This window comes from Aspergillus pseudotamarii (genome assembly GCF_009193445.1).
Source record: "Aspergillus pseudotamarii strain CBS 117625 unplaced genomic scaffold BDV38scaffold_73, whole genome shotgun sequence".
In the NCBI taxonomy this organism is placed as follows: Eukaryota; Fungi; Ascomycota; class Eurotiomycetes; order Eurotiales; family Aspergillaceae; genus Aspergillus; species Aspergillus pseudotamarii.
The window spans coordinates 373-16,534 of NW_022475087.1; the positions used below are offsets into that span (position 1 = coordinate 373).

The 16,162-nt window shown below is 48.8% G+C and overlaps 6 protein-coding genes across 6 annotated transcripts; 2 read left to right on the forward strand and 4 right to left on the reverse strand.

Moving 5' to 3' along the window:
• The first annotated feature begins 1,053 nt into the window (after nt 1–1,053).
• gldB (putative glycerol dehydrogenase (GldB)) lies at nt 1,054–2,381 on the forward strand. The gene has a single exon (XM_032055844.1). It carries the CDS (start codon nt 1,120–1,122, stop codon nt 2,161–2,163), a length of 1,044 nt encoding a protein of 347 aa, XP_031909028.1. The 5' UTR covers nt 1,054–1,119; the 3' UTR covers nt 2,164–2,381.
• A 2,191-nt stretch (nt 2,382–4,572) lies between these two features.
• Nucleotides 4,573–7,817, reverse strand: BDV38DRAFT_259640 (uncharacterized protein). The gene is made up of 3 exons (XM_032055845.1): nt 7,523–7,817; nt 6,895–7,283; nt 4,573–6,827 (listed from the first exon to the last, which is right to left on the reverse strand). Exons 1-3 carry the CDS (start codon nt 7,573–7,575, stop codon nt 5,194–5,196), a joined length of 2,076 nt encoding a protein of 691 aa, XP_031909029.1. The 5' UTR covers nt 7,576–7,817; the 3' UTR covers nt 4,573–5,193.
• Nucleotides 7,818–7,985: 168 nt separating this feature from the next.
• BDV38DRAFT_259648 (uncharacterized protein) lies at nt 7,986–9,004 on the reverse strand. Its single transcript, XM_032055846.1, has 3 exons — nt 8,942–9,004; nt 8,443–8,781; nt 7,986–8,355 (listed from the first exon to the last, which is right to left on the reverse strand). The coding sequence occupies exons 1-3, from the start codon at nt 8,949–8,951 to the stop codon at nt 8,303–8,305; spliced, it is 402 nt and encodes a 133-aa protein (XP_031909030.1). The 5' UTR covers nt 8,952–9,004; the 3' UTR covers nt 7,986–8,302.
• A 129-nt stretch (nt 9,005–9,133) lies between these two features.
• Nucleotides 9,134–10,612, forward strand: BDV38DRAFT_196102 (uncharacterized protein). Its single transcript, XM_032052350.1, has 3 exons — nt 9,134–9,383; nt 9,488–9,603; nt 9,689–10,612. Exons 1-3 carry the CDS (start codon nt 9,318–9,320, stop codon nt 10,311–10,313), a joined length of 807 nt encoding a protein of 268 aa, XP_031909031.1. The 5' UTR covers nt 9,134–9,317; the 3' UTR covers nt 10,314–10,612.
• Nucleotides 10,467–13,047, reverse strand: BDV38DRAFT_274649 (glutathione S-transferase family protein; the record flags this gene model as incomplete). Its single annotated transcript, XM_032057877.1, has 8 exons — nt 10,467–10,528; nt 10,579–10,924; nt 10,977–11,060; nt 11,200–11,299; nt 11,364–11,494; nt 11,780–12,356; nt 12,478–12,665; nt 12,757–13,047. 8 exons carry the CDS (start codon nt 13,045–13,047, stop codon nt 10,467–10,469), a joined length of 1,779 nt encoding a protein of 592 aa, XP_031909032.1.
• A 578-nt stretch (nt 13,048–13,625) lies between these two features.
• BDV38DRAFT_287191 (putative MFS multidrug transporter) lies at nt 13,626–15,399 on the reverse strand (the record flags this gene model as incomplete). The annotated part of the gene is made up of 5 exons (XM_032060812.1): nt 13,626–14,529; nt 14,582–14,911; nt 14,985–15,058; nt 15,116–15,137; nt 15,203–15,399. The coding sequence occupies 5 exons, from the start codon at nt 15,397–15,399 to the stop codon at nt 13,626–13,628; spliced, it is 1,527 nt and encodes a 508-aa protein (XP_031909033.1).
• Between the last annotated feature and the right edge of the window lie 763 nt (nt 15,400–16,162).

Sequence of the window (16,162 nt, forward strand, 5' to 3'; positions counted from 1 at the left end):
CCGACCAGTGCAGGAGAGCGGGGCGGGAGGGTTACAACTACAACAATTTTCCTTTCCTTTTCTTCTTTTTTTTTTTTTTTTTTTTTTTTTTTTTTTTTTTTTTTTTTTTTTTTTTTTTTTTTCTTTTGTAACCAACCCTCCTCCCCTCCGACTTCTTCCCTCCCTTCCCTCACTGAACGAACGAGCATCCAAATAGCTGATCCTCCGAACCAGCATGAAGCCATCCTGCACGATGACTGGACAGGAGAGGTTCCAGCGGGTCCCTAGTGTGGCGAATAATTGGCCGTCAAAGATTTCCACCCATGGGAAGCGCTTGAGATCGATGGAGACGATGACGATCGAGCGGGCGACTGGCGGGTCAAACGCTCGCGCCGTTTCGACTCTGAAATCGAGTGATGTCATGGCGGCTTTCTCGGCTGGTGGAGTCCCGTAAGTAAGTGCATTTTTCATTTCATTTCAGTCCCATTCCCCATTCCTATTCCTGTCCGGAGTACGGTTTTTCCTTCTCGCTGCAACCGCTGGAGTTATTGTTGTTGTTGACAATGCCGTCATGGAGTGGGGATCGCGGGTGTACTAGAAAGACTAGTAGCATGTCTGTATGTCTGTTTGTCTGTATGTCTGTAGTTGTATAGCTGTAGTAACGTAAAGTACTAGAGTGGATGTATGTAATTTCCACATCACATCATTCTCACATCTACAGAGAACGCTTCCGGAAAAGAAAAGAACTCACTGAGCAAGAACGGATGATAGAAAGTGATATCCAGGAACTTCGACAGAAAAAGAAGAGAAGTGCGATCGCCGGAAGAAGAAAGTGTCATAGTAACCTGGGATCAACCAGTCCCTACTGAACAAGTATACATAGTACTGAGTAAACCAGATAAATTAAGTCGAATTCCAGCAACCCCTCCTCCTGGTTGTTCTTCTTGTTGTTTGTTCCAACCCCACCTTTTCTTTGAGCTTCTCTCTTGCCAAAATATACCCCTCCTTCTATATTTTCCTACTATACCGCCCACGAACCCCTCTCTTTCCCCTGGTTTCCCTAAAAGCTTCTCATTTTTTGAATCCCTTTCTCTCACAATATACCCACCACCCCAATTCTCATCATCACACCCACCCAACATGTCGAACGGAAAGTCTTTCACGCTGAGCAATGGCGTTAAGATCCCTGGTGTCGGTTTCGGTACCTTCGCCAGCGAGGGCTCCAAGGGCGAGACCTACCGCGCTGTCATGACCGCCCTCACAACCGGATACCGTCACTTGGACTGTGCCTGGTTCTACCTCAACGAGGATGAGGTTGGTGATGGTATCCATGACTTCCTCAAGGAGAACCCCTCGGTCAAGCGTGAGGACATCTTCGTCTGCACCAAGGTCTGGAACCACCTCCACCGTTACGAGGACGTCATCTGGTCTGTTGAGAACTCCCTGAAGAGACTCCGACTGGACTACATTGATCTCTTCCTTGTCCACTGGCCCATTGCTGCCGAGAAGGAGGACCAGGAGCACCCCAAGATTGGCGCTGACGGCAAGGTATGCAAACCACATTATCCTCTGCGGCCTGGTTTCATGTCCGGAAAGCTAACCGAACCATCACAGTACGTCATCCTCAAGGATCTCACTGAGAACCCCGAGCCCACATGGCGCGCCATGGAGAAGATCTATGAGGACGGCAAAGCCAAGTCCATCGGTGTCTCCAACTGGACCATTCCCGGTCTTGAGAAGATGTTCAAGTTCGCCAAGGTCAAGCCTCATGTCAACCAGATTGAGGTCCACCCCTTCCTGCCCAACAACGATTTGGTCCAGTTCTGCTTCAAGAACGACATCCTCCCTGCGGCCTACTCGCCTCTGGGCTCCCAGAACCAGGTGCCCACCACCGGCGAGCGGGTCAGTGAGAACAAGACCCTCAACGAGATCGCCCAGAAGGGCGGCAACACCCTGGCCCAGGTGCTCATTGCCTGGGGTCTGCGTCGCGGTTACGTTGTGCTCCCCAAGAGCTCCAACCCCGCTCGTATCAAGTCCAACTTCAAGAGCATCGACCTGACTGACGAGGACTTCGAGGCCGTCAACAAGGTTGCCGAGGGCCGTCACTTCCGCTTCGTCAACATGAAGGATACCTTCGGCTACGACGTGTGGCCTGAGGAGACCGCCAAGAACCTGTCTGCTTAAACGAAACAGGGTCTGGATGGGACAATAGACTTCTTTTCTTTATGCGGGACATAAACAATTGGAGAGTTGTTCAGGAGGCCAAAAACAATATATAGTATACAATGGCTACATATTCCCATAGTATCAAACGAAGAAATGTAACGGCCTATGACAATCACAACTGGATGGAATACTTTGTAAATAACATAACATAGAAAATTTACCAGGTACCATACAAGAAAAAGAAAGAATAGAATAATAAAATAATAAAAAAAATAAACCAAATAAATCTATATACAATATACCTAATTTTCCAAATCCAAGAAGTCTCAAAAATAATCAAATTTAAATTTTAATAGTTGATTGATTTATTTTTGAATTAATCTTTAGCCGCCAAGCGCACAGTGGCACAGTAGCACACACACACACCTCCCTTTGGCAATAAAAGTGAGAGGACCAATACAATGAAGGTTGAAGCTCTATGGAACCATCCCTCGAAGCAGTTACCCCTGCGACCTGCATCCTACTACTAATTAGCACTGGTGAGCAGGGTGGACTCGGAGGACTGTCCTCCATGACATGCGACAGGTCGGCTAACGCTTTAGTAAGTTATGTAGTATGACGCTATGCGCCAGGGCCCCCGGTAAAGTAAAGGGAAAATACAGAGAGGTACATGGATACAACGATAATTACTACAAACTACCCTTAGTTATCCATTGTTCATATCATAATCATTTCATTGAGTTCACGAAATTCAATTGAGTTTTTGGATAGTTCCACAGAATTAGCAGCAGAGTTCTTACTTTTCACAGTGTATTGTAAATGACACTGGTAAAGCAAGCAAATAGAGATAACAGCAACAACAGTTCATCTACCGAACATCAATCAACCATCAATACAGTAAAGGATCTCAAAATACATGTACATGTACCTACCTCGATAGGTAGAAGATACGGAGTACAACGCCGGAATAGAAAAACAACCAATACGACCTCAGCAAACAAAAAGCCTCAAAAATAAAAATGGATCGGAAAATCTCGGAACCTCTCCCCTTCCCTCTCCGGTGGGCAAATCTGGAAAAGCCCTAAAACACCGAACCTCCCAATCCGGTAAAGCATCGTGCAACCCCAGTGGAACCGTGACCATTCCAAAACCTAACCCTACAAAACCGTAACCCTACCTTTCTTTTTTCCCCCCCCAAGCCAGCATGCCGGGAATGACGTGGGATGCAATCATAGACTCGGGTTCCGTGGTGGGGAACACGAGATGAAATGGGAAAGGTTTGATTGGAAGGGCCCACTTAGTATTAGGTAGGTAGGTACAGTACCTTAGACGACCTACATTTGCCATGAGCGGTGGTTTGCCATGATTTGATGGCGGATGGATATGGATTCCCACTTGGAGGTTTTGAGGGATTAAATTTGGGGCATTGTTAGATTTGACTTTTTACTCTTTTGGTAAATTTTGGGGCAGATGAGATGGGTAGCGTCGGCTCTGTTCTTATCCTGTCTCTTCGTTGATACGGTGGTAGGTAGGTGGTAGGTAGTATACTAGGTACTAGGTACATCGATGGATGTAACTGAGTGGTTCGTTCTTGTCTATCAAACTCAAGTATGGTTCAGGAACCGAGGGACACCCGCTCCATATTCCTTTTCCGTAGGACAATGCATTGCGCCAAGTATGGTTGGCTTGTTGGTCTTTCTTTATTTGGTTTATCTCAGGTAATGGATACCCGGTGAGTTGAGATGGAAGGTATGTTTCATCATAGACGGTTGGAGGGGGGGGTACTCTTTCCAAGACATTGGATCCTGATAAGCCAGAGGCGTTTTGATAGAGAGGCAACCCTAACTGTTGACAGTAAGGATGGTATGTATGTATCAGTGTATATACATACCGCAGTGTAGCAGAGATCTTGTCGAGGTGTTTACGTTTTTATTGACAGGGGTCCAAGGGAAGAGTAAGGTAAACTTTCCTTATGCTACTGAAGATGCCAATTCTGCTAAGAGTAGCCAAGTTCTTCTCTACCGTGAAGATCGGAGTTCGATAGGTAGAATAGTTCCCGGGAGATGGTTTGATGGTGGTCGGGTTTTGGTTGCTGGTTGGAGATATCTCGGTCGAATTTAGTTAGGGAGCGGTGGGGGAAGGATGATATCATTCTGCATCAAAGGAATTTGGCTATACCAATTCCTTTTTTTTCTTTTTGGGTTCTCACGTTTGCTCCGGTTCAGTTATCATCATTGAGAAGTGAGGTATTTAACTTGAAGTCGGGTATCGATACGAGTAAAGGTAATACGATCGTAGCATAACATACAGAACACACTGGATATCAGTTTCACCACATCTGCAGGTAGTTCATCATCACAATCATGATTGCACCGTACTATGGAGTAGATGGGGTCTAGATAATAAGACTTGCTCCATAATAATGTGTTTACTTTTCGTGATGATCCCACATCCCGAGCCCCTCTACGGAAAGACTCGGTGGCCTATCTCCCGGATAGGATGATGAATGCTGCCTTCTCCCGAGAGAGCATTCCCTTAGAGGAGGTTAAGCGAGATCTGAGAGTTGATCTGACAAAGATCGGCATCAAGGCCCGAGTCTGTGAGTGGAAGCCGGGTTTCATTTCAAGAAGAAAGAACAAAAAGTTGATGCTATGAGGTTGACGGCTGGGGTAAGATTGCATAAATCACATGCAAACCGACACAAACACCGCCGATCAGGCTCTGTGCGTCTTTTTACTCCATATCCCCCGGATTTCTTCATTGCCTCCCCATAAGCTGACGGCAACAGGACATGAAACAAATAAAAAAACAAAAAGAGCAACAAGAATAATATTATTGATGTAAATCGCAAACCCCGGTGTCTAAACCAACGCCATCCAAATCCCGAGATCATTAATGGTCGAAGCAAATATTGACAGCATTATGAATATGAATATGTACAGCCCTTGAGTCCCACTCACTCACTCTATTACACTTTGTACCAGGGGAGCAAGCCGAAAAATAGCCTTCATGAAGATACGTTAAAAATGCTCAGACGGACCGTCAAGGTCACGATCGCACTCGCCTTGGCATCGGGGTTGACCCGGCATGGGCCTTGAAAAGACTTGAGCTCTTCAGTGAGCTACTGTCTAATGACGCTCGAGTATCACTTCGGGTGCTGACACGGGAGACTTTTTTCGATGCGCCACTCCCCGTTAGTGCCGTCCGGGGAGACTTGGGGGTCAGCTTTTTGCGTGTTTCGGGCGGGCTCATGCTGGTGGACGGTGATGCACTGCCGTCAACGGCTGCAGTAGGTTTGGGCGTTCCCAGTCGCCGCACACGCCGCGGGCGAGGAGTTGCAGTAGTCGCTGCAGTAGTGGATGCAGCCGGCTCGATGTCACCACCAGTCTTCGAGGGTCCCTGTGAACGCGTAGTGCGGCTACTGGCCGCCTTTCTTTTTTCTGAATTTTTAGATTTCCCTCCTCGGCCAGCAGCGTCATCGCTACTCCCCTCTCCACTCTCACCTTCGTACTCGACGAGTCGCTCGTCGTTCCATGACACCCTCTTTGAGGATGCTCGTCGACCAGGATCGTGTGCAGATTTGTTGTCATCCGAAGTAGCACCGGAACCCGATGGCTGTTGAGCCAACGTCTGTAGCACATACTTCGGTAACATCGCATCTCCTTTATTTTGTCGCGTGTTCCGACGAGTTGCCAGCGCCAGCTCCTGGGCTTCAGTCTTTTTAAGAAAGACGAATTCGGTTCCCTTCGCACGACGAAGAGTCAAAGTGTTGCGAGCCGCCGTAGTGGTCGTGGTCATCCGCGGCGGAGGCTTGACACTACGAGTTCGGGTGCTTCGACGGGGACTGGAAGGCGGTTGATCTTCATTTTCGTCAATTTCCTTACCCGAAACCTTGGATGGAGACAACTGGGCTTTCTGCGGTGAGGGTGAATTGGCATCTAGGTCTTCCAGGACCCGGCGACCTTGCGGTGTGGGAATTTCGGGGATCTCTACGTATTCCTGGACGGCCTTCTCTTCTGTATCCTGCGTAACCATCGCGGCTGCTGCGGCTTTGGCCTCCCGTTTGGCTTTCGCTTTGGACAAAAAGTTATTGAGTAACTCGGCATCCTCGCCATCCAAAGAGCTCCGTAGTGCCGATCGAACCAAAGTCGACTCCTGTTCTGCAGTCAGGTCCTGCACGGGTGCCGCTGCTGCTGGTTCTGTGGCGTCTGTCTGCTGCACAATTTCCTGGGAAATCGCTGCAGAGGTCTGTGATTCGCATTGTTCAGACTGTAGGTCGTCCGTCATAGTGGCACCCAAAACAGCATCATGTTCCTGCTCCTCGATATTCTCCGGAGGACCAGCTTCCAGAGAGCTAGACTCAGGCAAGTCAGCCTCGGGCTGACCGATATCATCGGATCCCTTTATATCGGCAGTGGTTCCATCCATCCCACTTTGTAAACCATGTAGCGTGCGGGGATAGGCCGCGGAAGCAGCCAATCTGGTAGGTGTGTCTGGGCTGCCATCCAGCGATTCGTCGCTTTCAACCGTATCCGGCAAAATCTCATCACCTGACGTGGCATTATCGTGTGCGTTTTGGTAACTAATATCGCTGTCATCGTTGTCGCTGGCTCCTAGCGGCTGAGAATCGGCTACCATAGGCTCGGAGCCGTCCACGAGACCGCGATAGGCGGGAAATTTACCTTACTAAAAGTCAAAACCGGCTCCCGAAGAACAACAACATGATAAGGACACGCGATGGTGACTTACGCCTTTTCCCACTGGCCTCTGACTCCCATTTTGTCTCTAGAAAAGAGCGTCCTCGGGATGCCTTTGTCTCTACTTGTTCCTCGGGATCATGCACGAGACACCGTCTCTTGACGCCGCGCATGTAATCTTCATTCCGCGCCGTGTTGATTTCGGTGCGTAGGTCATCGTGATCATCAGAACCACCCTGCGCGGAAATCAAACGCTGCAGCGCCTTCATACTGTTGAACGAGGAACGGAAGCGCTTCCACACCTTCCGCGATTTTGGACGCGCCAGAAACGGGGTGGACGGCTGACGATCCCAGAGGCGCGGGACGGGTTTTACAACCTTGACAGGAGTGAATCGGAACCTGTCTTCTTGGAGATGTTGGAATCTAGGATTTGGAAGAGAACTGTAGAAATCGCGCGATTCACAAAAGGTCAGCGACTGTGTCAGGCAGTGTAAGAGTCGTATGTGTTTGGCTTGCGTCAAGTGACTGAGATTTCCCCATTGGGACGGTCACAGCATCGGGAACAAAAAAAGGGGGGGTTTCAAGGTAAACAGATCAATGCCTCGGCTTGGGACAGGTAGATCATCTGTGTCCTTCAAAATCCATGATATGTGGAATGTGTAAATGGAAGATATATTTACCATTTCTGTAAATCAGGTTCTGCCCGCATCGCAGGCTCAGCAGTGGTTGACATTATTTCTTTCACCAATGCGAGGAATAGAAACAAATCGTGACGTCAAATAGCGACGGTCTAGGCGATGACTATGGGCGCTATTGATGTCTTGATATGTCGATACACAATCTCATAAATATGAAGGGATCTGATACTAAATGTAGGGTAAAATCGACTCGTGGTAAGCGATCGAGGCGCGCGTGGAGACTGGAGTTAAATAAATGAAATGATAGACTAGAGTGAATTGTTTTCGTTAGATTTGGCCCGGGCCGTTGCTGTGCCAACGACTACTTAGATCACAAAGTTGAAGAGACCAATGTCAATGATGAGTGGATTTCTTTGGTTCGAAGAAATGTTTTCTTTATCTGGAATGGATCATAGCTTGTTATGTGGGCTAACTTAAGTGTCTATGATATAATGATCTATGTTTAGATCGCCGTTGGGTGTTCATCCTTGTCTTCTTACACCTTGAACGACCATCACCACCTCCAACTTGGGCTGACCACAATTTCGGACCTCACCCTTTTTTTCTATTCTAGAAGACATATATGGATAGTAAAATGCTTTAGACTCGATCGCCCATCTCATTCCAAGCATATCCTCAAAAAAAACCCCACAAATTCGACAATCATATCTCATAAATCATTCATGTCTCAAACCAGGATTCGCAAGCAAATCTTCAAAGCAAAGAAGCATCAAAGAACATAAAAAGCACCCTAAACACCATGTTCTCCTGTAACCCATATCTCTAGAATAATTTCTCCTCCATATCCCTATCATCAAATGGGTCCCCGAACTCATCTGTGTACCGCAACGGTCAGCCTTGACCTAAACTACACCTAGAAACCAAGCCTTCTGCCACCAAACACAACCACGAGGTAAACCCACCTAGGTTAAAGTCCTGGTCAACCACATATTCCATCGCCCGGTGGTACTCCTCCTCCGCCCGTTTATTCATCCATGATGCTCCCGGTTGCTGCTGCTGTTGAGCGGATGTCGTCTCCGCGGAGCCTCCAGAAGCATTAGTATTCCCCAGCCCGGCGAGCCCCCCAACATCAGCTGATACGGATTGTGTCTGCGATCCGGGCGGAGAGAGCTCCGAGGTGCCTGGGAACTGGGAGGTAGCGCTACGGATGTTCGTGGGGGTACGCGATCCGACTGGGGAATCTTCGGAGTGCATGTGAGACGATTCGGGAGAAGAAGCCATTTGGGAGTCTCCGTCTGGATCTGGGTTGGTTTTGTTAGTGGGATCTGGACTTTCGGGCTTTTGGAGACGGGTATCTTGGGTGAGGTAGGATCAATGCGGGGGATAAAGAGCGGTTGGTGAAAGAGAGGCTCAGTGGCGGGCGGAGGGAGGGTGCACAAGGAGAAAAGTGAATGTACATACCAGTAGCCATATTGAAAGTGAACACGAGAATCTCTGGCTAAAAGTCGCGAAAGCGGGTATCGATATATTCAGTTCAGGGCAGTGGGATTTATCGTTAGAACTAGTTTGACGTGGTGGTTCATGCGGAAGGCGGAGTAAACCCCGAAAGAAACCTTAACTAAGCAACAGCAGATTTTCCCTCTTCGAAATTAATGGCTCTTACTTCTCTTTCCCCTCCCTCGTCAGTCTTTTGTACTTCAAGTTCCCCAATTTTTCCTACTCTTGGAGAGGGTTTGGTCCCATTCTTCTATCCTGGTATACATTATTTGCATCTGGAATTCCTTGTTCATTCTGCATCTGCATTTTCCTCGCTTGCCATAGACTAAACGTGTGAACGATGAGCGCAAAGTCCTCCGCTGAAACACCCGATGCATGGGAAGATGACTGGGAAAGACAAGCTGATGTATATCCTCCTCCTCGCTATACATAGCCGTCTTCTGGGGACCGGATCAACCATTCTGGCTCAATTCTTATAACCCACTGATCTGACTGCGAGCTCCTCTGCAGACCTTAGCGTCCGACCCCACCCCGCCTCCACCGGAAAAGAAGGTATCCTCTAAGGTGACCAAAGCGCAGCGCAGGGCGCAGCAGGCGGAATTTAACCGGCAACTATGGGCAGAAGCGTGCGTATATCTTCCTCGTTAGAACCTTTCTCTTGTGCTGTCCATGTCCTGAGCAATTGCATCCTGACCGTTCTTCCACATACAGCGAAACTCCACAAACGTTTCATTTCTTGGAATCGCGCTCCGATGTCCCTCTCAAACAGGAGTTCAAACCGACCGTGACTCTTTTGAGTCGTAATCCGCATCCTTCCCGGCAATCATCGTCCGTCAACGCCGCAGCCGCTGGTCTTGGACGACTGGCTCTGGACGGTGGTAACGACGATTCGGATGATGACAACAAGCCACCAGAGCCTACCCCCGAGGAACGCCAAGCCATTGCGCTGCGGAATCGGGAAGAGAAGCAACGCAAGTACGAAGAAGTACGTGAGAGATTGTTCGGGAGCCCCTCTGGCACTACGTCAGGCGCATCGTCACCACGCAGTGGGACCCCACCAAAGCACGAGGGAAGAGGGAAAGGGAGAAGCCGTGGTAGTGGAAGAGACAACAATCGGGATAAGAGAGATTCTTCGGCGGCGTCCGGAAAATCTAAACAGCTCTACGATCCCGGATCCCCTAAGCCAAGTTATGTACAGAGGAAGGAGAAGCAACCGACCAATGACCGAAATGGAAATGACCAACAATCTCCCCGGCAGCCCATCCGCAGCCCTCGGGGCCCTGACAGCAGTGGTAGAGGCGGTTTCCGATTCAACAGAGGCGCTAAATCGACATAACTCACGCAAAGGGAAATACTCTGATTGGGACGGGTCCGGCCACGACCCATTAGGGCTACTGATCATTTGGAGGGTAGCCCTCCAACAGCTTCGCGCCACATCACTTCAGCAGACTGTGCCAAGAGACCCATACTACTGTCCCCTACACAGTGATCATGGAAGAGCTCTTCCAGAATTGATCGCATTCGCTAGCAGAGAAGTGTTGGGGCGGTTTTCTGGACGAGCGTCAGATTTCTGACAATAGATTCTTATCAAGGGAGCTTACGGGCATATCGTTCGTAACTATCAAAATAGAGCCCATCGTCACTTGTTGTCGCTTTGACGTGCTCATTAGCTTCGATCGCGTTGACCCAGGCGCCCCATCGAGTCCCTGCATCGGGGTCCGGCCAACCGCGGTAGGGCTTCAAGACGCGGTTCAATCGGATGATCCAAGGAGCCACCTGGATATCCACAAAGGACATATTAGTTCCCAGGAAAAATGGCCCTTGTGTGTCGGCGGCATTCACTAGCGTAGCGAATGCATCCTTTAGTTCTTGCGCATTTGAAATTTGCTTCTGCTCAGCCTGTTCCTGAAGGACACGGTAGAAATTTGGCACTATGTTGCGGTTGATCTGCATTCATCAGTGTATGCCACTTGCGGGCGTTATCTTGGACAAAACTCACAAAGTCTGCCCAGAGTCGGCAATGGGCTCGCAATTTCGCATCCCCTGGCGGGAGCAGAGGTGGGCCAGTGTTCAAGTCTTCAAGCTGCATGAAAGCGTCAGTATCTCTTCAAATATGGCTCGCGTCAGGTCGTGGGGTTTGATACATATTCCAGCAAAACAGTACTTTCGTACGATCCCCAATCTCCGTGCCGCAGGGCAGGGACAAGGCCCCTTGGATTCACTTCCAATAGGGACTGAGGCTTTTTGTAAGGATCTACTTCGATATACTGGTAAGGAATGCCCTTGGCCTCCAAGGCTATCCATACACGCTGCACGAAGGGACTAGGGGAAAGTTAGTTTGAAGTACATTCAGATTATTGGAGATCACTATAGTTTTAGTACGTACCAGAAACAGCTGCCGTACAATTTCAATTCATTCTCCCTGGAATGATTGGACACTGTCACGGCAGCCAAACCGGTGGCCTTTGTGTGATAGGTCTTCTGCGGAGGTTGGTTTTGGGTAGACATTGTCCTGCTCTTTTGCGCGGGTTGAATTAGTTTGCGAGAATGGACTGTTGGTGGTAAACAAATGGTGGGGAACTTTTGATAGGAAAACAGCCGCTGTCTTTGTGTTTGAAAAAGGGATCTGAGGAACATTGAAAACGAGACCATTCAATAACGTGTGAGAAAGCGGGGAAGAGAAAAGAGACAAGGAGGAATGGTTGATTCCTATTGATGTGACGTGACGTAAGGTTCGTCTCTTGTTTTTCTCGGATAGAAAACAAAAGCCAAATTTCAACGATGAGAGAATTTTTAACTTACCGAACTTGCCTTCTTTTTCTCTCTCGCCTCCTTCAGCAGATACCGCTGAACACTATTCTTCTTCACCCGATCACTCTCTTCTAATGTATGCCGATGCCCACCACTTACCCCGTCATTCTTCCCATTGGCACCATTGCCGTTAACCCGCTGGATGGTAAAGAACCGCTGTCCATTGGCCCCAGGATGTCCCTCAGGCAACGGCGGATTAGGCGTCAGCACACCAAATGGCTGGCGATCTCGAGGTTCCGGATCCTCATGCGGAGGAAACGCTACATCTCCGCTGGACAGTGACTCCGCGCCCAGAGCCGCCGCAGCGTCATTGGCGGCGCCTTCCGCGATCATCATCGGGCTATATCCGGGGAAGTACTCCGTGATCTTGATCTTCACGTCGCAGAGATCCCGTTGGCGCGCTGTTCGTTTCCGCTTCTTCTTGTTCGGATCATCGGACTTAGGCGTCCCGGGCGGACGACCTTTCAATCGACAGTCCCAGTAATGTGATATAAGCGGCTTGCGTTTGTAATGCTGCGTAGAACGGTGCGAGTAGATGTTATCCACATGCGGGAAATAGGTCAGGAATCTATTGGGCTTTTGTCAGATGGTTGTCCGTCGCATTATTCTATACGGACGCTCCCCATTTCTTTCTGCTCTCGCTCTGGTAGGTACATATACAGAAAATGTTAACGTGGGATTAAACATACTGCTCTTCACTTAGCACGATCGTCTCGTCCACATTAAACAACCTCTCTCTCCACAGGTCCAGGTCAGGCGGATCCAAGACGGACGGCATGTCTCGGAGGTAACCGCCCTGTTTGGGTGAAAAGATCGAGGCCTCAGAGAAGGTATTGCACTGTGGCTGCATGTGCAGAGAATGGGAATCGTCGCGGGACTTTCCCAGTTAGCCATTATTTCAATATTCGCCGGGTTTTGTATGAAAGTGGACCTGCTACTAGAACTATTCAGCTTATATAAATACTTACAAGAAGGTTGTTGTTGTATGGTTCTCGAAATGGTCGGGCTTCATTTGGCCCCTCATGTTGCTGGATTGAATATGAGTCTAAAGTTTCAATGGCGGTTTGTAGAGGATGCAATGACTGTGCGTCGGTGGACTCAGCACTCGGGACATGTTCTTGTATTCCATGTTGGTGTTGTTGTGCTTGTGCTTGTGCTTGTGCTGCTGCCAATGTGGATGCATCCTCAGCAACTCCTGAGAGCGAGTCAAGCTGGAGGGAATGGGGGAGATCCGAGGATTGAATTCCCGGATTATCCATTCTGAATTGAGAAGGATAATAAATATTCTTTTTATTTTTCACTGAACAAGAAGGCAAACAATATCAATCGCGGAGGTACTCAATTGTTATTGTAGATGGAAAAGGGATGCTGCTTTTGCGAAGGGGAAGATGGGAAATGGCGGGGAGGTTGAAGCGGCAGGGGTTTTTGAACTGGCAGAAAATCCGTTGAAAACCATGGAAAGATTTGACTAAATAAAAAGACGGAACACTGCATAAGATCTATTTATTTATTCTGAAACTGCTCCTATATTATTTAAATGGATGTCAAAATCATTGGGGGTAAAAACAGGACAGGAAACTCCAAAGCAATCATCGAGTGTTTTGTGATACCTCCGTTTCGTACCACATAAATGAAATAGTAATTGAAATAAATCGTGAATTCGCCCAGCGTATTTATAGCAAACTACCCGTTCGGTTGACAACAACTTCCTTCCCATCACTTGTTTTCCTCCTCCTCCTCCTCCTCATCACCTCTTGCCTCAAAATCTATACCACATCGTCGAGATTATCAAGGCCGTAAATCGTTCCTCTACCTTTAAAAGCATAAGCCATCATTCTTAATATCCGTCCTCGTCAACACTATGCTCATTATACATGCGCAAGCTGTATTTAGCAAACTTGCTCTTGGCGCGGATCTGCTTCCCAAACCGTGAGAACAGGGGCGGAATTGCACAAAACATGGTCGCAATAATCGCCAACACGGAGATAGCCATATTGTTTCCGAGGTTCGAGAACATTGGCGGAGCGACGAGCGGCAAGATGGCAGACAAGAGGGCTCGGACAATAGCAAGGGCAGCCAGTCCACTGGCTGCATAGCTGAGATAGCTGTCTGTTAAGTACCCACCCAGCACGTATTCAATCTCATTCAGTGAATATCCAACCAGCACCAGGCAGAAGACAGACACCATCCAGTGCAGGTCAGTCCTGTATGGGGGAACAGTCCAGGCGAAAGCCCAGAGTCCCACTGTGAGGATGAAGGCTCCAATCCAGAAACCAGTCAGCTTGTGCTCGGGCAAGAGTGGCTGCCCCTTCTGGCGGTGCTTGTCGATAATATGCAGATCGATATAGCGGGTAAAGAACCCGAAGCTCAGACCGACTCCAATGGCAATGAAAGGGAGACATGCTTGTCTAGTGCTGAACCCGAAATCTTCATAGACTGGAGGCAAGGCTTCGGTGAAGAGATAAACCAGAGCAACAGCGATGGCGCTGATCACGGACACGAAGAAGACAATGAGCTCGGTGAAGAAGAGGCGCACTGGGCGGAACAGCGCCGTACGCACAAAGGTCTTCAGGTCTGGCGTGCGGTCTGGGTTCAATCCCTGAAGCGTTTCGATTCCGGTAACTTTGCGCAGCTGTGCAACCTCGCGTGCCAGCAACAGGGAGGGACGGGACTCGCGGAGGGTCAATAGGATGAAGGTGAGGATACCGGTCACAATGGCGGCAACATAGAATAACCATCGCCTATATACTCCTATCAGTGCTGGTGTCAGAGTTTGAGTGAGCGAAGCCATACCAATTCAGATCCGCAACGATAAAGGTGCTCAATATAGGGCCGGTCACCAAGCCTAGATTAGCCACTATGGCCCAGAGACAAAGTACCCAGACTCGGTCTCTCGAATTGAACATATCCTCGATACTGCCAATAACAACCGTTGTTGGGATCGCCGAGACAATTCCGCTGAAAAGACGACCAATCACAACGCCAGATAAAGATGGGACAGCAGCCACGATAGCACAGGAGATACTGTACAGCGCCGTACTGAGTACATAGAGGTTCTTGCGTCCGAAGGCTTCCGAGTACGGAGGGAAAACGATGGAACCGAGGCCTTGGCCCAACAGATATCTATTGTCCCACAAGCTATCAGAAAAACGCAATTCAGGTGAGAGTCCACAGGGTTGAAAGGTGCTGAACGGACATTGATACAAATACAAATATAGATAATTCCTTCTCGATGTTGAATTCACCTATGGCATCCTTGGCTGCAGTGGACTATGACAGTCAGCGTAATGTTCTCAAGGGGGAACAGGGAGAGACTGGGGAACGTACGCCGGAAGCGCTGATGGCAGTCCTGTATACAACGGTCTGTTAGCAAGGAGCCTCATCGTGTAACAGAGCAGCAGACAGTCAACGTACGTGAAAAGCTCTAGGAAGATGATCAAACTAGTGTCATAAGCTTTCCGTACAATGCTCCAATTGCGAGGATGACGCTGATTTCCTTTCGCCCATCGGATATGGAATCCGTCAGTCGCAAACTCCAGGCCATATTGTCTCAAATGTGGCTCCAAGATGCCTTTGTCTGTCTCAAACTGAGACATGGCGATCTCGGGCATTTTGTCGTTCATCTTAGGCGGCAAAAAAGGATCCAATAGACCAAGTCAAAAGAAGAAACTTGGATGCTGAAAGCAGCAAGCATAAAATATCAGGTAGAAGGGCCCCAGCATCAGGATTTTGACTTAATAATCTGAACTACATCTTGCTGAAGCAAACAGACATCAAACAGACATACGTAGCTGCAAGCTTTCCTCTCTTCCCCAGAATGCAAGGGGCTGGGTGTGCAGATCCCCGCTAAGTGTCGAGTGAGGTATGATGCTATTCCCAGTGGCACAGCTTTAGTCACCTGGTCCACAGTTGGTCATTTTGGGTGCTCCCTGAAGTCACTCCAACGGCCAAGATCCGAATTCTTTGGTCTCTTACAACATCGATTCAGGCGATATAGCGTCCGAGAAACTTTAGCACAGCTACCCCTTGGTGGCCATACCTCTCGTTTGAGAGGAAGATCTACATACCTGACGGAAGACTGACTACTAGAATGCTCGGCGTCGCCAGCAATGTTCGTCAGCGTTTCTATCCCTTTTTGGGCCTCTTTGCCCCATAGCCTACGCGTCAACTGGGTAAGGACAAGGAAACGTTCCCTTGTCGCAGGGTGCTCCCAGAGTTCTTTTCCCAAGCTGGCATTGCTCGCCGGCGATAGGGCTAAGACATGGAGCTTCAGGTTTGGTTCAAAACCGTGAAATTCTCCGGGCTTTCTCCCTTACACCCTATGACCTATGTATCATCGTGGAGAATGCGCCTCCAATAGGACGTGGGACGAAT